This window comes from Alosa sapidissima, chromosome 8, assembly GCF_018492685.1.
Source record: "Alosa sapidissima isolate fAloSap1 chromosome 8, fAloSap1.pri, whole genome shotgun sequence".
NCBI lineage: Eukaryota > Metazoa > Chordata > Actinopteri > Clupeiformes > Clupeidae > Alosa > Alosa sapidissima.
The window spans coordinates 1,465,323-1,489,928 of record NC_055964.1 but is presented as its reverse complement, the minus strand read 5'-3'; the positions used below and the strand labels follow the sequence as shown (position 1 = coordinate 1,489,928).

Genomic DNA, 24,606 nt, shown 5'->3' with positions numbered 1-24,606 from the left:
CATCCATAGCCACGAAGACTCACTCCTAGTTTAGGAGTTGTCTGAAAGGCTTTGTGAATAACTTTTAAGAGAAAACTCCAATCTAAAATCTTTAAGTGCGATTTAGGAGTAGCCTACTCCTAGTAGTAAGATAAAAGCCTTTGTGAATAGCCTACGGCCCCAGTTATTCATCATCTTCCGTCCTTGTGTAGCGCACGCATTCTGAGACCTGTCACTCATCATCGTAAGGGAGGTGTTTGGAATCATGCCCGCGTTACAATCATCAGCCAATCAAGGTGGTCGAATATTACTGATGATCATTGTTATTTAAGAACATGCAGTGTGCGTACCAAAAACATCTTGCTCGTAAAAAAGCATCATAACGCACATTCTGGCGGGTCTGTTATTTACTGTAGGCTGCGCAAACCACATGCCTTTATTTTGGGCAAGCCTTCATTCATTCATTCATTCAACCTTTATTTATTCTCGGAGGGTCATTGAGGGAAGCCCTCATTTTCAATGAAGCCGAAATTACAGAAGCGAAGCAAAGCGCTCCACAAACAAGACAACATTCGAGGCCTTCTGTTGAAGAATTTTATATAAAGCCTGCGCTGACAGTAATCCTCCTGCCCCTGATAGGCCTACCACAGCTGTGGATAGTGTGGAATGTTCAAGTAATAACACAATCCAATGTGTGTCTCAATTGTCCCCCGCTGACCACCTCACACATTTCTCTAGATTTTGCAACGAACTTACATGACACAATGCCATAAAATATGCCAGTTTTAGGACACAGAATAATGTTTGTAATGATACCAGGTAGGCCTACGTTTAACAGTACCTGTAATGAGTAACAAGTGTAATGAGCTATTCATTGTCGAAGGTGCATGGTGAAGTGAAATTCTTACTTTGGAAAACAAACATTTGCCGATATCATCTCCGATCATCAGAATATTGCAACAGATTCTGTGTTCTGGACTGTAGGTAACTTGTTAAGCCAGTGGTTCTCAAACTTTTATTTCATTCCCCACTTTGATCAAGGGGCATGACTGATGATAGTGGAGATAACGTGTTATCCCGAGGCTTTTGCAAGTCAGCATCTTCGACGGTAGTCTATTAAAAATATAAGTTTTCGATGTCCCAAACGGAGAGCCATACTTTATTGTTTTTAACGATCTCTATGCTACTCACAAAAATGTAGCCATGGGGACATGATGAAGTAGGTTATCCAACTGTCGTGTGTTAAATTATTGTGATTACGAGCCAGTGGTTTTCAAACATTATGCGTGACTCGGACATCTAACTAAATGCAACAGGCTCATATCATCCTCGCATTCGCAAAATGAGGACCAGTATTTTGTCAAATTGCAAATAGCTATTCGTTTTAACTATTTTTTTTATGATAGTAGCCTATACAAAAAGCACTTCATACTATCTTAATCTTGGAATATGGGAGGGAAGTGGCACGTCTGCAGTCAGCCAAATATGAATGTAATTCTGCGGCATAAAGCAGATGTGTTTGTTTATTGTACAGACAAATAAAAATGACATGTCAAGCAGTCAATTGACTACATTGCAGTCAAGAAGTAGGGCAAATTAATTTACGAAACCAAAACGTGGGTCATAGTTGTCTAAGCCTCTATTGCGTAGCCTGTTAAAAACGTCGCCAGATAGTATTAAATCGGCAACAACATTTTTTTTTGCAGAAGCCTACCCAAGGCTACAGATTAATTCTGAACAGTTATTTCTCTACTGGCTCAATTATCACACCACTGTTTTGATTTGCGTAGTTGCGTTAACCCCAACATTGACAATAATGTAGACAGCAAATTTCTATTTCGATTTTCGTTACCACCGTGTAGTCAAGCCTTAAGCCATACCCAAGTAGCCTAAATCGAGGTAATGTTTAATTATGCATGATTTATTTTGTTATTGAATTCGTAGGCTGGGATTACTCTCGGCAATAATTATGTAAGGGACGGCAGGCAGAGCGATGTACAGTGGCAGAGCGACGCACAGTGGCTGAAAGTGGTACTAAAGCTTCACGCAGCTTCACGCCGCGTAATGCGCGAATGAAGTGGTCATTTGAAAGCGATGCCCACTGTAGGCTACACTAGTGAAATGTAATACAACGTTGCCACCTAGTGTTCAGATAGGTAGGTTATTTAACATTAACGTGACATTGCTTGTTTATTCTTTCGTCAACTCCATGCTTTTAGGAAAACAATCTTTTTATCATAGTTCCCTCTTCAACGAGCGATTACCAGCTCGTTTTTGTAACAGAGATAGCTGTGTCCAGTCTTCCAGTGTTTTATGGATACCCTCCTCGCTGGTATACCAGGGGTGCAACCATACCTGGATGATGTCTTAATAGCTGGTAAGACTGTGGACCAGCACAATAAACGTCTTCGTGCAGTGCTGGAACGATTTGCAGAAGCAGGTTTGCGGCTGCAAAAGGAGAAAAGTGTGTTCGCTGCCAGCCAAGTTGAATTTTTAGGGTTTCATGTGGACAAGGATGGTGTATGTCCAACTATGGAGAAAGTTGAGGCCATTCAGAAGGCGCCCTCGCCCCGGAACAAAACAGAGCTTCAATCATTCCTAGGCCTACTCAATTTTTCAGCTGCTTTTTGCCAAACAAGGCCACCATCCTGACGCACTATGATGAGACAAAGCCATTAGCGGTTGTTTGTGATGCTTCGCCCTATGGATTGGGGGCGCTACTTTTCCATATGGAATCTGATGGCCGGGAGGCTCCCATCTGCTTTGCCTCAAGGACACCATCCTCCACAGAAAGAAATTATGCCCTAATAGATAAGGAGGCCTTGGCGGTCATCTTCGCAGTTCAGAAATTCTACCAGTACCTCGCTGGTCGCCACTTCATGGTCTTTACTGACCACAAACCGCTGTTGGGCCTGCTACACCACTCTAAGCCCATGCCACCTGTCCTGTCCCCACGCATGCTTCGCTGGAGTGTGCTTCTTGGGGCCTATGATTACGAGCTGTGCTACCGCCCTGGTAAACAGCTGGCAAATGCTGATGCCCTCAGCCGCTTACCACTGCCCACTGCCATTTGTGAGACTCCGCCCCCCATGGAGGTACTCTTACTGGAAATGGCACCTGAAGCCCCACTGCATGCAAAACACATTGCTGTACTTACTCGGAAGGATCCCGTTCTGTCCCGTGTATTGCGCTGGGTCCTGCATGGCTGGCCAATGGACACACCTGACAGCCGTTTCAAGCCATTTGTTACCCGGCGCCATGCACTGTCCGCACACAAGGACTGCCTATTGTGGGGAAGTCGTGTGGTTATTCCCAGCCTGGTGAGGGAGGAGGTACTAGCCATGCTGCATGATGCACACCCAGGCATTGTGCATATGAAGGGTCTGGGGAGAAGTTATGCCTAGTGGCCGGGCATGGATTCAGCAATCGAGCAGACAGAAAATCCTGTAAAACCTGCCAGAGATCCCGTCATGCACCACCAACAGCACAGCTACACCCTTGGGAGTGGACAACTAAGAAATGGTCCCGGTTACACATTGACTTTGCGGGTCCATTCCAAGGGAAGACATTTCTCATAATTGTGCACTCTAAATGGTTAGAGGTTGCCATGGTGAGTTCAATGTCATCTTCTGCAGTGATCAGCACGTTGAGACTCCTCTTCGCAACTCACGGGTTGCCAGACGTCATTGTTTCTGATAATGGTGCTGCCTTCACGTCAAAAGAATTCAAAGAGTTTGCCAGGCGGAATGGCATCAGACCAGTGACGACGGCCCCATACCAGCGACAGGAAAGAGCCCTGCCGAACTTCTCATGAACCGGCGTCTCACCACTGCCCTTGATCGCATTCATCCTGACTATGAGAATGAGATGCACCACAAGCAGGAAGTGAGTGCAGGAAAACTTCAAGGCCCAAGTAGATGCTTCAGACCACAGGACACGTTGTACATGAGGAGCTACACTGGGGGACACAAATGGATCCCTGGTGTGACACTAGAACCTACGGGCCCAGTTTCAAATAGAGTGCAGACTCCTGACAGACAGATGCACAGACGCCACGTGGATCAGCTGCGTGGTAGAGTGATTTCAGGGACGGATGTGGTCGCTGGAGAATCCATCGTTCCTGGACAGCAGTCACCTGAGGATGGGCTGCTTGAGTCTATACCTCAGCCGAAACACCACAACCCGAGACCAGCAGGTCTGTTGAAGACCCCCCTGGTCTTGTGACGATTCCTGAACCCACTACCCCTCTACAGCGTCCGGCAAGAGACCGTCACCCTCCACGCCACTTGGCTGATTTTGTTGACTGGGGGAAAGGGGTGTAATGTATTGAGATTTATGTTTAGGTGCATGCTCTCTGGTGAGTCCTTAATGAGGGGGGGGGGGGGGCTCTCGCGAGGTGAGACTAAAAGTAACGGGATGTGATGTTATGTTTTAACTGGGGAACTGGAGGTAGCACTTAAGTTGTGCATGTTGTGATTATTTTGGTCAAGTTCTAAGTAAAGAGTTTGTTTACTACCGCTATCTCTCGACTCTGTCGGATCTTACACAATATAACCATACAAACGCGCGGCCTGCACTCATAGTTTCAAAAGGAGTAATTTCGGCTGTCGGAACTGAAGAGCTGTGGACGGCACGGCAGGGCATGCCCAATGAAAATAAATCAACGCAACGCAACACAACACAGACCCCGCTTCTCTCGCGTCAGTCACTGAAATGAACGCAACACAGAACCCGCTTCTCTTGTGGCAGTCACTGACAGTAGCCTAGAATAAATGCATGGGAAAAAACACTTCCCCATGACAAAGACATCGTAAAACACTGAAAATTAATATTTTGTCACTAGCAACATACATCTGTCAAATGCAGTTGCATGTATAGCTCTGAACAAAACCGTTCAAGTGTTTTTAAGGAGAAGTCGAACGTGTGTTTTGTTTCAGTCGTCCCTCCTGGCTGGGACAAATGAAACATCCTACAGCTTAAATTATATAAACTTCCCACGACTTCAATATTTGACAACATATCATGAATGGTACTTCAAGTATGTGTTATTTTAGATAGGGGACCGTTCGGTATTTATGGAATGGACCACCGGAGGAAAATAGGGAAGGGTCATGTCTTTTTACTCTTTGTTGAGGGGAGGGTCACCCAACTTTTTTTAGTGTAGGAGGGTAATCATGAAAACAGCAACATTTCAAAGTGGCCTAGGTGCATATTTTTCCATGTAGCTCTCAGTCTCAGTCTTCACACTTCGGGCACCCCTCTCTGCACACCACGTTTACCCCTCATTTCCTTCTTTCTTGCAGAGTAGCAAAATAAAGGCCTCATGCTGCGGCTTTCGTAGAGACTCATTGGAGACTGAGGGACATAGGCACTAGCAAAGGTTCTAGAAGGAATGTGATTTCTGGCGCCATATTACGTTCTCTTTCGTTCCATAGCTGTCAACATTGAACATTGGAAATAAGGGAGATGCCCCGGGTTTCTCACCCACAATACGGGAAAATGTCAACATCGTCCCCATTAACGTCGGAAGGGTTGTAGCAACAAAGTAGCCTACTTTATTCACGCCTAACAGCCTATATTAAAGTAATTTTGTCAACTTTACACAGCCCTAAAAAGGCTACATTTACCTTTGGCTTACTTTTAGTATACCGTGTAACGTTAAACAACGTGCATGCTTAACATTAGTAAAGCATACTTGTGCTTCATGCATCCACATCCAGCTCCTAACGGCAAGCATATCTACCAATTGACCTTGTTCCTGCCCAATCTCTACCTTTGCTGTCTCCATCCTTTCTGTTTTTGTTGTTTGCAAAAATATATAGTGTTTATTGGTAAACAGCAACAACAATTTGTTAATCGCTGTCATTCTCTCTCCTGCGCAAACAAAAATGTGTTACGTTCCAAGTAGCCTAGTGCAGTGAATTCTGATTCATAAAGTTGAACAAATACATTTGCTTATTTCACAGAAAAATATAAATAGCCAGTTTAGGGTCTACAGTGCAGAGTTGGTAAGTTATGGTAGGCCAACTTGGAGTGAACATACAAACAGGGGAAATTCTTTCTCTAGTAGCTGAGTAGCCTGATGGTAGGCAGGTGCGCACGTAGACATACGGCCGAACATGCAAGCGCCAATGAATCGTGCTCTCACGACAATCACGCCGTTAAACTTAAATAGGTTAACATCACTGATTTGAAGACATCTGTTTTGTTGGAAGGGTTAGGGGGTAAGCAACAGGGCAACACAGAGACAGGCCCGATGGCAGGGCTAATGTTATGAGAGTATTAAAATATGGGATATTCTACAGGAAAATATTAAAACTGCAAGACAGTGGGGGGAAAGTTAAAATACGTGATAAACACGGAAAAGGTTGGCATGCATTGTTTCGGTCCCCTTGCACAGGGATTATTTGTCACATTATTAATCACATATGATTATTTGTGAAAATGTGCAAACAGGTGCAACACATTTGAAATGGAAGGACTGGTAGCATGCAAGCTCCCGGGAAAGATTGATTTAAGAACGTTATCACAGTGTGTCTTTGTGGCGCAAAGCGCGGGCGGAAGACAGCGACAACTGGCAGGGGAGGGTCATGTCTTTTTTGACAATTCTGTCGGAGGGTCATTGAACAATTTCTAGCAGGCAAGGGAGGGTCATGCAACTTTTGACTGAATCACTCAAAATCCCTCCGGTGGCCCCTTCAATAAATAACAAACAGTCCCTAGATTGCTGCTGGGCTATATGTCTTGGTTCATGTCTGTTAACAACTCATTGCCGTCAAGTGCGTATCTCGCGTTTGCATCCATTACAAACAAACATGCAATGTGAACGTCTGGGATTGGGGAGAGCACTAAAACGCTGGGCGGTACACTGGGCGGTACACCCATTTCAAAATTCTCTCGTTCCGTCTCAACTGAACACGTACTGACATCTGACGTTGAATAAGTGAGATCAAAAGCTTATTCTGAATAAAAATTGCATCACAATTCATTTTTTTTTATTATCTCAAGCAGTTGTAATCTTCACACATCTGTTATCGATTTTTAGCCAATTCATGGTAATTGATTGGTAGTTTCTCACCTTCTCTCGCTTTGGTTTGATCTCTCTGGCAACATCACAGTAGCCCATGACAGCCTCCACAAACTTCAGCATCCCTGAACCAGCTTTACTGATGGCCTGCATTTCCTCAGAGCTGGTGTTTAGATGTTTCAAGAAGCCTGGTGGAGAATGTGAACAAACAACCAAAAAAACATGGTAGATTTGCTCCAACATAAGAAGCCCTTCTGTCATACATACCTATACAAACGCTACATTTATCTGTACTAAAACAAGAGCATGTACAGTTGTGTTCATAACAGTAACTGCTGTAATATTATACAAAGGCATGGCTCTATGTGTTTACATAACAATCACCACCTCAAGGAAACTCAACTATTCTGAGTGTATCTCACCTCGAACAGTCTTGACTTGGCTAGCACTGATAGAGTCACAATCCATTTCCATCAGAGAACGCAAGAAGTTGGCCTCGGACATCATACCCTTAGCTGTTTTCCAATTGATCTCCTTGTGGCCACGCATAACAAGGATGCACTCACATACCACCTGCACCTGTTTAGGTGGTTTGGCAAAGGATCTGTACATACAGAGTGAGAATGCAAAGCAAACTGCCACGTTGACCATGTTAAAAAGCAACATTAAAGCAACAGCTGATAGTGGTCAAATGAAGCCATAAATGATCTACTAACTGCGTGAGAACTTTTTAAATAACTATAGAGAATTAGTGAATGAGTTTTGTAGCTCTTGTGAGAGCTCTGCATATAGACCTCATGATCCCCCCCCCACCCCTCCCCCCACGAGCAATTTTTTATTAATGTTTTATTTAAGCAATAAGCCCCGCGAGGCCGTAGGTTACACTGATTTTACAACAGCTAAGGGGCGATGTTAGGCACGACACGCAAGTGAACTCGAGTGGCTTGCTCGAGCAGCTTAACGGAACTTTAAAAGGATCAATGATTATTCTAAAAACCCAGACAGAATATTTTCATCATGGAATATTGACTCCAGGGATGTGACTCCTACCTGATCTCAGTAACATCAGATTTGTCAAGGTCCTGCAAAGCAATGCGAGCAGCCTCCAAGGCTGGCAAGGCTTCAGCCAGAGAGCTCTCTGCATCTTTCTTCTCCACTGCAATCACCTTGTTCTGCTCCTCAATCTCTTTAGCTTTATCCTCTGCCAGTTTTTTCTTCTCCTCAGCTGCATTGAACAAAACCTTTCTTTATTTAAGTCTGTAAACTCAACCAGTCAACCAACCACAGGCCAATTCAATAGTTATTTAGCTTATGTGGTTCAATGACAGCATGCCAATATGCTTAGAATAAAACAATTAAGAGTAAACTGTGTGGCAATACCCATACCCACACCATACTGACCGACACCAGTGTTAGTGGAGATCTCCTGTAGTAATACCTCACACGCATTGGATTTTTCAGCCAACACAACTTTCTGCTCTGCAAGCTTGGTATTGAGTTCAGCTAGTTGTTCACTAGCTTCCTCAAGTTTATCCAAACCTCCCTCAAGGCGTTTACACTGAGCTATAATACAAACACACAGGAAAGATAAATCATTCTGTTGAGAAATGTAAATCACAATACTCTATATGTCTCTTTAACCCTCTGATGATTTGGGGTGCCCCCAAACGGACGTTGGTCCACAGTGTTTTATCAAGTCCAGAATCAATGCAGCTGTCAAGCAGGAGATTTTACAGCACTTCATGCCTCCATCTGCTGGCAAGCTCTGTGGTGATGCTGATTTTGTCTTCCAGCAGGACTTGGCACCTGCCCACAATGCCAAAACTACTATAAACTGGTTTGCTGACCAAGGCATACTGTACTTGGTTGACCAGCCAACTGTTGCCTGACATGAACCTGGAGAATCTATAGGGTATTGTCAAGAGGAAAATGAAAGATGCCAGACACAACAATGCAGACAAGTTTAAGGCCGCTATCAAAGCAACCTGGGCACACCTTAGCAGTGTCACAGGCCGATTGCCTCCATGCCGCATCGCATATATGCAGAGGACGGCCCAACAAAGTATTGAGTGTATAAATTAAGCTATTTCAGATTAGTCAGAATAGTTAATTATTTTTCAGACGGTTGACATTTCTGTATTATAAACTCTTTTTTGATTTCCATGAGCTGAGAGCTGTAATCATCAAGACTAAAACAAAAGAACAAAATATATCACTTTTGAAATATATCACTTTTGTGTAATAGAGGATAAAAGGAGAGAAGTCAATTCATTAGCAGCTAGTAAAGGGGTAAGGCAAATTAACTTTGTACGTCAGGGGGATAAACCTTGTTCCGCGAAGGCCAGGTGTAAAACCGGCCAGTTGAAAAATGGGGCGGGCTGGGAAATGTTGATCTTGGCCAGCAGATGGCGGTACCTCCACATAAAGTGAGTACTAAACTACGACCCGACATAATTCTATGGTCGGATTCAGAGAAGATAGTTTACTTCATTGAACTCACTGTTCCTTGGGAAGACAGAGTGGAAGTGGCCAATGAGCTGAAGAGAGCTAAATACACTGAAATAGCAGAGGAGGCAGCCAAGCGAGGTTGGAGTGCATGATTAAGGCCTATTGAAATCGGTGCGCGTGGGTTTGTGGCCAGATCTGCTATTGGCTTGCTGTCTGAATTGGGCATTTGTGGTCAAAGTCTAAGGCAGGTGGTTAGTAACATGTCTTTAGCAGCAGAACGGGCAAGTGAATGGTTGTGGGTAAGGAGAAGTTACCCTTCCTGGGGCGCAAGCTAAGGTAAGCTAACTGGCTCATTTGTTTTGTGTTTTGTGTTGCATCAACGGGACGGACCCACCTAGCCAACTTAGACCATGCCTAGGTTGGTTAAGGGTATTTGGATGTTTGTTGTGGTAATATGGTGGCAGCATGGGGCGTAAGCTAACAGGCTAAATTGTTTTGTGTTTACAATGGGGTCTAAGCTAACTGGCTAAGCTAACTGGCTAATTTGTTTTGTGTAACTTCTTTTGTTTGTGATTGGCTGTGCCTAGGTTGATGGTTGGTTGGCCAAGGTTTTTATGGCTATGGTTCAGTCCACATCAACGGGACGGACCAACCTAGCCAACCTTGACCATGCCCGAGTAGAGAAATGGATATTTCAATGTGGTAATATGGTGGCAGCTTGGAGGGGAGTGTCTCCAGGACGCTGGTTTCACTGTTAAGCCTTCATGAGGTGTCGTGGGCCTAACTTAACGAAACATCGGTGAATGAGGGTGCCCACTTGATAACCCCAATGACATGCCGCATACTATATACAGATGTTGGATGGGCCATTTGTATTGTGTTTGTGACCATTTGTTGGCGGATTTGTGGGTAGTGTGCTTTTTTAAAGTTAAACTTGAGCAGTGGCTTCTGAATGTGTTTTTACCTTGGATTTGGGCACAAAGGATTTTAACATCTAATCCTGTGTATTAATGTAATGAATCTAGCATATGAATGTACCAGGACAACAATCTCAATGTTAAATTCCTAGTGCAATAGGTAGGGGATTTCACACAGCGGCTAATCAACAACCAAGCCTATTTACCATCAAAACTAAAATCACTAACAAATCACTAACAAAAACATCACCAACAGCCTCCAAGAGCATTTCACTGGGGTTATCAGGCACCCCCTTCATGGGCATTTTATTGAATTAGGCCCACCTTCAACACCTCCAGAAGGCTCAACAGTGGTATCTGGCGTCCCAGACCCAGCCACCTCCACATTCATGATGGGTTCTCTACCAACAAATATCGCCAAATTATTTGATCCTCTTCATTGCTGTGGCCGCTTATGATCCGATCAGCAACATAACCAGACAAACCGCAATTCCCCAATTCGGGCACCAACAGTTAGCAGAAAATTATTTGGTCATTCCTTTTCTTTGCTGTGGCTGTTTATGATCCGATTAGCTAACCTGACTCCACCAGATGGATGCTTCGCATTTGCTCTGCATGTCCATCTGGGAACTTTCCGTTGGAGAACTTTTGGGAAGGGGCGAAAATACTGGTTAGCTGATTGGATAAACCATCTGTCTATCACCACCTATGTTGGTTATCGACGGGCCAAATCAACCAATCAGATGAACACAGTATTCTTCTAATGCCTTCGTTTAACATACAATTATGTTAGGTAACGTCACTAACGTTAACGTTTTTAAACTTACCATTTGTATGTGACATGAACCTCATCAACGACAATCCCCACCAAGTTTTCAGGGTAGGCCCTACACTTCTAAAGAAAGTATATTCCTCCATTACGGACTGGAATCTGCCGTGGAGGATGTCTGTGTCGTTCATTCCTCCCAGCTGCATGCCTGAGACTCATAGCTTCACAGCGTCCCCAGGAATACTTTCTAATTCGGATAAAACGTACGCGATAGCTACATAGCTTCATCATAGCTTCATCTGTTGATGCCACCATGTTGTTCATTGCGTCACACCTAAACCCGCCTCAACACCAATGCTGATTGGCCGTTCGTTTGGCGAAATTTTCTCTAGGATGGTCTCACGAGGCTACCGATCAGCAACATAACCCTACAAACCGCAAACCCTTGTTGCGGGCCTCTACAGATACCAACAATTACCTACAAGTTCTTTAGTCATTCCACTGTGTTGCTGTGCCCATTCATAATCCGATCAGCAACATATTAACATACCAAGCAATATAAGAAATACTTTAGTCTGGAAAAAACTGGAAAACATTAATACACAAATAGAAAAACTGGAAATACACAAATAGAAAAACTGGAAAACATAAATACACAAATAGAAAACATACATAGATGACAGATTTGATAATGTCCAAAAGAATTACAATAATGTTCCGTAATCATTGTTTAAACCTATTTGAACAAAAGCTAATGGTCCTCTTACAGTTAAATTCAGTTCACTTGGAAATTTACTGAAAAAAACATTAACTGAGAAAATGTCTTACCCAGAATGTATTTGTCTTTGTCTTCCAGCAAATTGGAGTAGGTGTTGATGAAGTCAAGGTAGTTCTTTGGAGTAACATAGTTACTACGGCGGAGCTTCTGAAGGAACTTCTTACTGTAATCTCCCACAGAGGCATGCACCATGCACACATGACCTATGACTGCCTCAACATGTGAATCTGGAACCATGGGATTCTCACCTATGGGAGAATATGGTGGTTCAAATGGATACAGAAAATGTTCAGTTGCAAACATCAATGACCATGTATACAGAAACCTTATGAAAGCTTAAACTGACTATGGTGGATTTGGTGAGACAACTAATAATTTGTAACCCACATGGTATGAATTTCTTAAAGACATACCCAAAAAAGTCTGTGCTACAGCATGTAATGCTTGAGGAGGCCATGGTAGGAACCAGTCAATGCCTGTGTTATTCACAAGACCTGAGATACAGCAGAAACAGAGTATGATAAATATTAAATGATCACCAAAACAATGAATACCTCAGATTATCCTTCACCTATATGACATAAATAAACAAACTCAATGCATATACTTGTACCTGGAAAATTCCTGCACCGTGTTCTAAGGGTTTCCCCAACTGGAGACATTCCTAAGACAACATGAAGATTGTTGGCACTCTTGTTTACAAAATACTGCCACACACTTTCCTTAGATGGACCAACTCCCATCTTCATGGCCTCATCACGGATCTGTCCCAACACAGACTCCTTCTCATCATCCAAGAACAGAGCCGGAACCATCCCTTCAAAAAAAAAGAGGAAAAAAAAAAACAACAAAAAAATAATGTTTGATATTGATTGGTCATCAAGACCAAATCTTTTTTGCCATAGACAGACATTGATCATGAATTCGATAAAATACTTCTCATCGTCATCATCATCATCATCATCATCATCATAATCGTGCTTTGTGCATCACAAAGAACGAAAATGACAGAATAAAATCTTCTCTCCTACCTAGTTTCATGCAATTAAACTATGTTTAAATGTGTTAGGAGTAGGAAACAAGAGAGGATAGTGTGAATACGCAGACAGATAATTAACAGTAAACTAAAATATTATCGATGAATACATACATTTTTTAACTTTTTAAAAACGTTTAGACTTTCAAAGAACTCTTAGCAGGCCTTGCCAATCTACCACTGGTGTCCTTACTACTGCCACTCTACTTTCAGCTGAGTACCTGTTGTTTTTATTTTCTAGCCCTTCCTTTACTTACGGAACACATTTACCTTGTGTATACTCTCATATCTTTCCCATGAAGAATGACTAGGGTTTTGACCTCTATATTACTTTATTTTTATACAGGTGAAACAGGAAGTCATGGACTACTTTTTTATATTGAAAGTCCACTGATTAACATAAAATAAAATGTTGCAAAATACATTTTGTTTGTAACATTTTCTAGGGGTGCCAAGAGTTGTGGCAGGTGTGATTATCTTGAAAACGTTGAGTGCTTTTGCACACCTCCTTGGGACGGGTGTGTCAGAGAAGGCCCACAGGATTACCGATAGTAGGTGTGATTATCTAAAAAAATATATTTTTGAATAATTTGCCAAAGGGTAAGAAGATTTTTCCCATTTTCAGCGAGAGCTGATTCACCAAGAGGTGAATTTATTACAACACCAGTGGTGGCAATAATAGTGTAGGATGCTGTAATAACCACTTTACAAGCTTGTAGGTAGTGGTAGTGGATAAAGGAATAGTGCACAAAGTGAAACTGACTACAGGGCCTCACATCTAATATTCACATGGAGATGACATCTTCATCACAATATTTATGATATTTAGTCAAATTAAACAAATAAACTATGGAATTGTTTAAACCCCAAGACATGGTATATCATAACTACCTGAGGTCAGCATATTGTTTATGAGCTCCAGGAAACCCTCCTCAGCCACGTGAGCATCAGTAAAGAGGAAAACAGTTTTCTTGTTCTCAATACCAAGCTTCAGGTACAAAGTCTTTAAATCTTCACGGAAGGTGGTCTCAGAGTAACCTCTGCTCAGCACAATCTCAAATACCTTAAGACATAGAAAAACACCAAATAAATGATCCCAATACTCCCAAAACTTGATTAGTAGCATTACAATCAGATACAGTATGATACACAGAATAAAGCAAGTATGGTTATATTGATTAAGCTTTTACTTAAAATAAGATACATTATGATACAATACCTCACATCCCGCAGTAAAGGCAGCCAGTTTGGTAAGTGACTGCTTGCCTGATCCACCCACCCCAACCAAGAGGGCATGCCCGCGGTCCATACGGATAATACGGTGTACTCGGGTCAGGTGTTCCAATGCATCATCAAACAAAACTAAGTTCATTCGGGTCTTGCATTCATTATACTCCTCCAGAATTTCCTGCAGCAAAGTTACATGTATAAAGTTTTCTTTCTAGCATGTATTAATTCTGGCAGTGTTTCCTTTCTAACATTTATTCTTTTTATTTCCTTCACCTGAAACAATGCTTTGGAAGCGTCATAATCCTGGATGTCCTCATAGACACGAGGCTCAGCCTCAGTTAGGGCTGCCCTATAATCGCCAAAAAGGATAGGATCTCTCATGGCTGACTCCAGGTCTGCTGCGAAGTGTTCTTCTATCAGTGTCTTTACATGATTCTGAACCTGTACAGACAATGTACAATGCATCTTCAAACCCAACTGCTTGCAATTACTAAGCTCAGCACTGAAAATACTCAGCATGGAGAGAGACTCACAAGTGTTTTATCCGTTTCATTGATGAGTCTGTCATGGAACACTCTGAGACATTCATTTCTCCACACACGGACAAACTGGGTGACTGTAAGAAATCTGTAAAGTAATGAGTGATGATCAACTATGATGTCAATTATTAAAAAATATTTGCATAATTATGTGAATGTGAGGAAAAAAAACATAAGAGCAGCTGAGAGTATACACACCTCTCAGCATTGGTCAGAGTTAAACCACTGTAGACCCTAGAGAGATCTCTCAAGTTGAAAATATAATGAAACTTGGAGGGTGTGGGTGGAAGACCTTTAACAATCATTTTGTACAGCTCCAAGGTGCAAAAGGTCAACTTATCACAAATTTTCTGGATGCATTCCTCAAATGACTAATATGGGAGGCAAAATAATCAAATTAAATATAATATGAATATCTATATTTGACAAGAAGAGTGTTACTTCAAAGGTAAATGTTAGCACAGATCACCTTGGTGTGGCCTTTGAGTATTGAGGAATATATGACATGTAAGGCCTCTTCTGCAGGGAAGGGTATGTTGAATACACTAAAGAGAGAAATGAAACGTGGATCGACTTCATTACGGCCACCTCCAGCCTTGCCCATGGCAGCAATAAAGCCCAGGTCCTTAAGGATCTTGTAGTTAAGCTCTTTTCCACGGTCATACATCCCCCCACGGTCCAGTAATAACTTTAGAAGAGCAATGGGCTGCTGCGTACCATATTCATCCACCTTAAAACATACATACACATGAACACAGAGATTTTTCAGAACCACTTAAACCACAAAACAACCTTTTTTCCACTTGGACTCCTGGGTCGAAAGACTTGCTGCACTGTCACCGATTTTGTTCCTATTGTCAACCTTGTCTATATCATGAATGAGTCCCAAAACCAAGGTGTAAAATATTTCTGTTCAAATCCTGTGAGAATTTTTCACTCATCCTATTTCAGCCTTTGATATTATTTTAGTTTTACAAACTAACTAAAGTGTGGTCCAGTTTTCTGCCCACAGTCAAGTTTTTTACAGTTAGGAATTATCCAACATAATCACATATTTTGAGGTACATAGATACATGAATGTGGATAACATCAAGTGTTTACCCTGACTGTGAAACTACCCTAGACTATAAAACACTGAAACTGGTAAATGTATAACTCACCAGTGGCATGTTAAGATCATCCATGAATACCAACAACCTTTTCCCCATAGAAGGACCATATGTATCCTTTGTCCTCTTCTCTACACTGGCCTCCAAATTTCTTTGAACATCCGTTGATGTGGTCCTTGATGAGAAATTTATTGTCAGCATCATCTGTGGAAAAATATACACATATGGACATTCAAACAATTTTCAATGTTCATGGGTAAGTAAATGTTCACGTTTTCACTTACACTTGTATGTACCAAAGTGACATCACATAGATTTAAATAAAGCTAAATCAATGCAAATATAACAAATACTCAAAATGCTGGTCCTCTTGTATGGTGTAATGGTGTATGTGTGTCTCTATAGGGCAGTTTCCACTACCGGACCTGGAACTTGGGCGAGTGGCATTTACCGTCCCATCTTACCTGCTGATCCAGCAAATTTCTTCACCTTCACCTCTGCTTGAAAAGTGTCTCATATTCATAACACATAAGCCTTATCATATTGTAAGTTAGCCTATAGCCTTCCAGGCACTAAAAGACACTAATGCACTCGCTCTATGTTTAAAGGTGACAGAGAATCAAAAACTGTTTTATCTAGTCTTTGTTAAATAACGGTAGTATATCCGCATTCAAGAACACCCCTATATACGGCAAGCAGATTGCAGCAGTGTTCACGACGCTCCGAGGTGTGCCCTTTCAGGCTATGCAAGCGGTGTGCAAACTTTTCATTACTGAAAGAAATGCACGAGATGCTGTTCATTTTTAATCAGATTCCCACTACATTAAGATAGGCCATACTGAAACTTTGGTATGTACAGATGTATTTGTACATCTGTATGGAAATTGTTTAAAGTGTTAGCACTGGTTGTATTTCCTGGCAGCATACTACATTTTCTCTCTCTATGGGCATGCGAACACAGTTTCCACATAAGCACCTGGTGAGTGAGGAGTGGACAGTGGTCAATCTAATTTCAACACCTAGCCTACACTAAGAAGGTTGGTCTAAAGTGATTGCATTGGCGGTCTTACAGTAGCAATATATAGTAAGCTTTTATTGGGTGAGAAAGTTCAATGATGGTCAAGTGTATGTAGTGCCCTTCTCGTTTGTGTGTCACTCCGAACTCGTCAAATGTGGAGGCATGGTTAGAACCCTTGGCATCAAACTTCGAAGCACGGATTACCCCCTTGGCCAAGCTTTAGCTGAATCAGTTGTTGCCAAGTTGTTGCCATGCTCACGCTAAGACGATGGCATGTCGTCGGGATCTGCGTCTTTAGTTTGTGAATATGTTTCACCTGGTGCGAAAACATGAAAGTAGCCTAGCTGTCTCCGAGACATTGGTAATGGGAAACATTTGTAACGTTTGTATTCCAACTGTTGTCCTAAGACTCATACACGTTTCGACTTTTAATACAAAACATATAGGCTAAGCATCAGCCTTTGAGCGAGCCGCCTCTGTCTATTTAGATGCTCATATTATTCCAAATAGGCCTAGTTGAAACGGTTCTATTTTCGTTCTGCTCGAGCCCAAGACACAAACAGCCTCCGGGCATATGCATTAGCCTAGAGCAGGGGTATTCAATTAACCTTCAGCGAGGTCCAGTTATGGAAATTTTTCTCAAGCAAAGGTCCGGAGCACCATAATGTTTAATGTGCGTGTATAGGTATGAATATGTATGTATGTATGTATGTATGTATGTATGTTCAGTGATGGCCAAAAGTATTGGCACCCATGCTAAAGTTGACTGAAAAGAGGAATATAAAATCATCTTTTGGAAATTGATCTTAATGCCTTAAGTGAAAAATGAGGAAATATCTAACCTTTAAGGACACCAATTTTCTTAGTGAATGAATAATGTATCATAAATAAATAAATGTTCTTCCTTAAAATACAGGGGTCATAAGTATTCCCACCCCTATGTTAAATTCCCATAGAGACAGGCAGATTTTTATTTTTAAAGGCCAGTTATTTCATGGATCCAGAATACTGTGCATCCTGATAAAGCTACCTTGGCCTTTGGAATTAAAATAGCCCCACATCATCACATACCCTTCACCATACCTAGAGATTGGCATGGGTGTTATTTCAGTTAGCCTATTAGCTGGTTTGATTTGCATTTAACATAGTGTGTGCTTTACCTTACTGTGTGTTCACTGTGTGCTATTTGTGTTTCACTAATTCACCGATTGGGTTAAATGCAGAGACCAAATTTCCCTCACGGGATCAAAAAAGTATATATACTTATACGATAAGAGTAATTGGGGAGAAAAACTGAGTAGCCTTGGCTATTTTTAAGATCTTAACGTGAATTAAAAAAAAAAAAAAAAAAGCTGAGACAAGGATGGATATTCCACAGCTGGTTCAATCAGCAAGTTTAATTTTAGTTTTTTTTTTATGTTTACCCGAAATCCTGGAAACCCAGGAACATCACGTTGTTGGGCAGTGAATGGATGTACTTTAGGCCTAACTAGATTGTGGTGGATCAATCATATTGCCCTCTTAAATCGTGAAAATATTCTGTGGTCTCAGTTCACTGTTGAATGGGTAGGTCTAGCCTACCCTATGCTTTGTCTAGTAGAGGTGCTTCAAATTGGCGCTTTTAAAAATCGCCTGTCTCAGAATATGTAGAAAAGTCGGTCCCTGGCAATTTCGCACAAAACTGTCACATCCATAATACACCCATGGTAGCCTATTTAGTTGCCGTTATGGACGTGACAGTTTTGCGTGGTATTGCCCCCGTATCGTTATATAAAGCTCTGTTCTCGCTGTCTAGCTTTCTCCTCTTTGAGCAATCCATGATTTGAAAATAACTTACTTATCGCTAACTTACATATCCTTCTGATTGTTTCTCGTCCCGTCTCCTCTCCTCGCTCATTTCAGGCTATCAGTGACTCGACTTTATCAGAATGCACAGATTTCACTGGCTGAGAAGCAGCAAGCGAAATGATGGTTCATGAAGCTACTGAAGTAAATGCTGTTATCCTAACCTACGAAACATTTAGCACAACTTTGTAATCTTACGTGAAAATCTAAATTAGGCTATTATGGTCCGGGTCCGGATAGGATCACGTCAGGGTCCGGACTCGGACCGCGGTCCGCCATTTGATGACCCCTGGCCTAGAGTATAAGGCTGAATCTGTGAATGGGTCATAGCTGTAAGAAGTTGGTTTGTCAGTGTTCCGAAGCCAGCAAAGTTACATTCTTTTGAGTGGCAGCAAAGGCAGCCAATCAGCGTCAAAGGATGCCAAATAGGTGACAAACCACGCATTGAAAATGCCCCACCCTAACATAGCTTTCCGACAGAGGTTTTTAGGAAGCTTTAGGAACCAAAATGTTGTTGCCTATATGTCATATCACAGAACAAGGATAAATACCCCGTTCAATCATTCCATGTCACCCTTTAAAATAAATTATGTGTGTGCTGTGCTACATTCATTGTCTCGATCCCTCTTAAAAGTTTAGACAGAAGTAGCCTAGATTTCATGTTTAGTCTACCTTAAACAGAACAGTTATTAAATATAGACGTGAACATGAAATGAAACAACACAGAACGATAATTTGATTGTTTCAGCACACTCCAAAGAGACACAAGGTGTTCATGGAATATTGCACTTATCACTGTGCATGTTATGCCTTAAAGCAGGGATTCCCAAACTGTGGTACGTGTACCACCGGTGGTACGCGAGCTGCCACTAGGGGGTACGCGAGATGAAAAGGGCAATGTCGGAAAGGAGTTAAAAATGATTAATTAATTAATACTCTAATTAATTCATAAATAATACATAATTTCGAATCGGGTTATAATGATATGGAAACGTGAAATTAAAGGAAATCATTTGTAAACTCTATAATAGGGTATGTTTTCATTAAAAAATAAGCTACACACAATAGGCTACACGTGATTTCCTGTGGGCAGCCAGAATATCTGGCGCGTTAGTTTCGTTGAAGTATAGGCTAGGTAGAAGGCTGCGTAAACATGGAAAACTGGCTAAAAACAGGGACACTGCCCAAAAGGCCTAATTAAAGCGGTCGAAGAGGAGAAGCGAGAGAAACAGAGCAGGACGATGGAATGGGATGAGGGGCAAACTAATGAAGGTGGAGATGGAGCGCAGGGGGATAAAAGAAAGAACGAGACAGAAAAGACTGCGTGAAGAAAGCGAAAGTATGATGGATTGGGAGACAGACTGCCCAAAGCCACAGTGCGTGGTCTGCAGTGAGATGCTATCTAACCAGTCTAATGTGGTTCTCCACTGTTTTTTTTAACGTGAGAGCTCATAGACTAGTTGCACATTTTGATTATGTTATCATGTAGGGCGGCTAATTAAACAACGATGCCTGGAATGCGTCAATAGAATGAGTTACTTTTTTATGTGTTGGATGGTGGGGGTACGCGAGCCGAGTCAGGATGTAGAACAGGGGTGGGCAAACTTTTTGGCTCAAGGGCCACATTGGGTTTTGAAAACTGGCCGGCGGGCCGCACAACAACACCCCCCCCCCCCCCTCCACGACACACACATAAAAAAAAATAATTTATTATAGCCTATAATTTAGTATGAAAAGTATTTGTTTTAAAATATGAATTGCTTAAAAATGCTGCTAATTTTATGCTCTTTAACAAATGTATAAATTGTGCACTGTCGCTTTAATTCACGTTTATTTGATCTTCTGCCTGCTCCGCTATGGCTATCGCTGTACTGGGCCCTCTCACAGTTTTTCAATGGTCAGTAGTGGGAACTACTGTTGCCTTCAAAGTTTCTTATAAGAAGGAGATACCAACTATCAGCAATGACAAGCGAGCTGGAACCTGCGGCTCTCTCTCCCTCTTGTGAGTGCAGACGCCGCTGCCTTAAAGTAAGCCTAATTTTGGACTCTAACTAGAGCTTCTTTTAACTTGCTAAGTTGAGTAAGTTAGCGTTAACTGACGTAAATGAATGACAAAATAGCTTAGTTCCATACCAGAGATTTCAGAGTAGAAGATGCTTCGAGTTCGGTTTATGTGTTTCTTTTTTTTAACTGGTTGCAGCTTTAGTTGAAGTTAGAAGTTAGAGTAGATAATGCGCTGCCGTTCAACACGTGTTTTTTGGTCTCTTGGCATGTATGCTGGACGTGACATTGGGAGTGTGGCTGCATCGTCGATTCTACATTTGATTTCGAAGTTCGAGATCGAGATGTAATTTCAATCGATTTTCGGCTTAAGACTGAAATCGTGACACTATTACTAATTTGTGGCATAAGCTTAATTTTGCAAAGCAATAAGAGCTGAATAATTAAAACATGTTGGATAGTGTATCATTCTCACTGTGGTATCAGTATTGAGGCTGTTAAGGAAGTTCTGTGTGGTGGCTGTTTTAGAGGTGCCAGACTCCCCCACCAACACCACGGGCCTTTTTATCTTCACCATTTGTTCCAAAATCCAGTTAGCACGAGTTGTGTCGACAGTTGGAACTGAGAATGAAACAGCACAGAAAAAGGACATAAGTAAAACCTCAAATAATCAGTAGGTATTGACACAATAAGATTGCATTAAGAAATGTATTACCAAGGATGTCAATAAACTTCACATCAGGACAGTGTACATATCTAGTGACAAGGGAAGTCCAGGGCACCCATTTCTTTTTGCACACATCAAAGTGGAATTCATATAGTGTTGGCAAATACCCTGTGTGCATGCAAAATAAAATAGTCATAATTTCATTTTGAACTTTTGGTAAATAAATGTTTCCCTTTTTAATGTATTTCATCTCACCAGGTATCTCTCCAGGTCCAGCTAGCACTTCAGGATCATGTACTACAGTCATGCTGGACAGTTTCTTGATGTATTCATCAAACTTTGTCCTGTAACTGTCTAGAAGAGTGGCTCCCAGTGAACAATAAAGTGCCTCTAGGAAGAAACATTCCAGTTCCTCAGCATTAAATCCATCAGGCAGTAGAGCCTCTAACATCATGCTTAGCTGAGTTACCTGAAGTAAAAGGTAAACACAGGGACATAGTCAGCCAAGCAATCTTCAACATGGCTTCTTATGCTCAGATATGCATTAATTTTATCAAAGATCCTTACTATTAATAATAGCAACATCATTTGTTTCTAGGGGAGCAAAAGGGAGACAGTGCCGGTCTGCATAACTGGGAATGTCATCTTACATCACTGCAGTAACTTTTTTTCTTAACAAGCAATAAGAGCAGATAAACATAACTGTGTGTAGTACGGTCTATAATGTGTATGATCCCAATAAATCACTCTTTCAGACATGTAATGAATAATTTAATGCATTGGTTCCCAAAGACTGGGTCGCAGGAGATTTTATTTGGATCGCCAGCATAGTTACAATTTAGGTTGTGTAAAAGGCCTGGCTTATACCATTCATTGAGGAAAGCTAGTTTGTTAACTCTTAGAACTCCAGCAGCACGGCCCCTAACGCACCCTAGGGAAATGACTAACTTTAACGGACTTACACTCGTTGTTCGGTGGTGCCGCTGGTGTCTATCGAAATGGAAGGGTTCAGGGATCACACAATTTTCGGATCCATGAAGTAGAACCAACATTATTGTCATTTTAAAAACATGTACAATGACCGGAATGTGTCAAAGACGTTACAAAAAAAATAATCTAATGTAATAATCAATGTGTGAAAAAGTTTAATTATGTATTTTTGTTTTTTTGCCAATCATTTGTGTAAAAATAAATAAATATTTTTTTTTTTATTATGTTTGTGTATATAGTATATATATATATATATATATATAATGAAATGACAATACTTTAATCATATTGCTTCTGGTTGTGCTGAAGACAGTCAGTATTGCACATTCCTGAGACCTCTATGAAGTCATTAAAACATAGTAATGGAAAACCCTGCAAAAATGGAGTTCTAAGGGTTAACTTCCACAGCCACGGTTTTGTCATAACTCCCTCTGTGCATTTTTACAGTGCATGAAAATGCACTGTTCTGTTATCTGAAGTCTTATTATTATTACAGTGCATGACAACTTAGTATCTCGTAAATTACCCCACCAATAATTCCCAGAATGGTACGAAACTTATACAGTAGTACAAATATGTTCTTTACTCATAAAACGAGGCATTGGAAAGTTTGGAAGTACACCAGGAGTTTATTTAAATAACACTTTCCTGATAGCTACTCTGCTGCTATCTACTGCTGCGTCAACGTTACTTCAGTGATTTGGGAAAAGCCCGTAAAAGTCCTGGCAGGAAGCGATTACATCAGCGTTTTTTGGTATATACAGTTTTTAATATTTTTTTTTGCGAAGTGTTTACAACTTAGTGTTAACAAGTAATTGTTGCAAACTGGTACTACGAACAACATATTAGTGCATTCCTGGATCTACATCCTTATGCATGCTTCCTGCCAGGACTTTTACGGGCTTTTCCCAAATCACGGAAGTAACGTCGACGCAGCGGTAGACAGTAGCAGAGAGTAGAATCCATCAGGCAAGTGTTATTTAAATAAACTCCTGGTGTACTTACAAACTTTTCAATGCCTTGTTTTATGAGTAAAGAACATAGTTCTACTACTGTAGAAGTTTTGTACCATTCAAGGCATTATTAGTGGGGTAATTTACGAGATACTCTATAGGTTCCATAAGCACCTGCAGACAGTCATTAGTTTCTGACAGCGCTACTCGACCAGGGTTCGACCAAGGGAAAACAGGTTCTGGGAGGGTGTTTGGCTCGGGGTCATGGTGCAAAGGACCCTAGAGTGAAATTACTCCGAACCATCGCTTTAAGTCTCCTTGTTATTATTATTCTTAGTAGGTCTTGAAAATGACACCTGTGCAATGTACTTTTCGTTTCTGTAAACTTTATACTTTTTCAAAATATTAACTCATTGAATGCCAAGCTGTTTTTGGAAGCTTTGTCCTAGAGTGCCAGCAATCTAGACCATTGTTGATGATTTTTGTACAGCCACAGCATATTCTGTGTTATAGCTATGAACACATACAATGGCTCGTTTAAAAGGTGAGACCTGGTGTTGCCTGTAAACTTTCCGGGAAGTGATCAGCGAGACCTGGCGAGACTGCCACCTAGTGATAGACCCACTAAAATGGCCTGGTTTTGAGATGACGTGCATGCGTCACTGATTCGACCCAAAACGGCGAGTTATGATAAAATGTCCAGATAAAATGTCCAGATTGTGCGTTTTCATGAGTTTTCGATCGTCATATATTTCATTTCCATTCATCACAGAGTTCCCAAAATCATAAGGTGTGTTAGAGTGTCTAGTTTTGTCATTTAAAAAAAAAAAAAAAAAAAAAAAAATGTAATATTACGTTTTTGGCACTCAATGAGTTAATAAAATAAATAAAATCAAGCTTATTTTTCCCCATAGACTTTGCATTGGCACTATGACATCACAATGGGCTAATTAAATTGATTTGCACCTGTATCAACTGCCAGCTGCTCAACTAGGCCCCCTCAAAGAGTCAATTAAGCTGACTGCACCTGTATCAACTGCTTTCTGTTCAACTAAGCCAACTGTCTCTGTGCCTCTCCATTCTACAAGGATATAAGGCACATTCCATCCAAGTTTTTATACAATAATATTTACAATTTTTACAATAATTCCCTATTAAATAATTTAACCATTTAAACTACTCAAGTATTTAACTATTCAGCCATTCCAACTCAGTTGTCATCAACTATGACTCCCGCCAACTGTTTCCTCTGTCCACAACTGTTTTGAAATAAAAGTCCTCACTACAATAATTCACTATT

At 41.3% G+C, this 24,606-nt stretch overlaps 1 protein-coding gene across 2 annotated transcripts in view; it reads right to left on the bottom strand.

Moving 5' to 3' along the window:
- The window catches only part of dnah10 (dynein axonemal heavy chain 10), a 313,740-nt gene that overhangs the window by 73,750 nt on the left and 215,384 nt on the right, over nt 1-24,606 (bottom strand). For both annotated transcript variants that reach the window (XM_042101375.1, XM_042101376.1), the window contains 17 exons: nt 21,619-21,832; nt 21,412-21,531; nt 21,172-21,317; nt 15,884-16,036; nt 15,193-15,453; nt 14,922-15,094; nt 14,718-14,811; nt 14,458-14,625; nt 14,174-14,362; nt 13,846-14,017; nt 12,532-12,735; nt 12,332-12,412; nt 11,969-12,166; nt 8,408-8,569; nt 8,057-8,231; nt 7,429-7,610; nt 7,058-7,194 (listed from right to left, as the gene is read on the bottom strand). In XM_042101375.1, the coding sequence (XP_041957309.1) occupies nt 7,058-7,194; nt 7,429-7,610; nt 8,057-8,231; nt 8,408-8,569; nt 11,969-12,166; nt 12,332-12,412; nt 12,532-12,735; nt 13,846-14,017; nt 14,174-14,362; nt 14,458-14,625; nt 14,718-14,811; nt 14,922-15,094; nt 15,193-15,453; nt 15,884-16,036; nt 21,172-21,317; nt 21,412-21,531; nt 21,619-21,832 (2,829 nt within the window). The remainder of the gene's footprint in view (nt 1-7,057; nt 7,195-7,428; nt 7,611-8,056; nt 8,232-8,407; nt 8,570-11,968; nt 12,167-12,331; nt 12,413-12,531; nt 12,736-13,845; nt 14,018-14,173; nt 14,363-14,457; nt 14,626-14,717; nt 14,812-14,921; nt 15,095-15,192; nt 15,454-15,883; nt 16,037-21,171; nt 21,318-21,411; nt 21,532-21,618; nt 21,833-24,606) is intronic.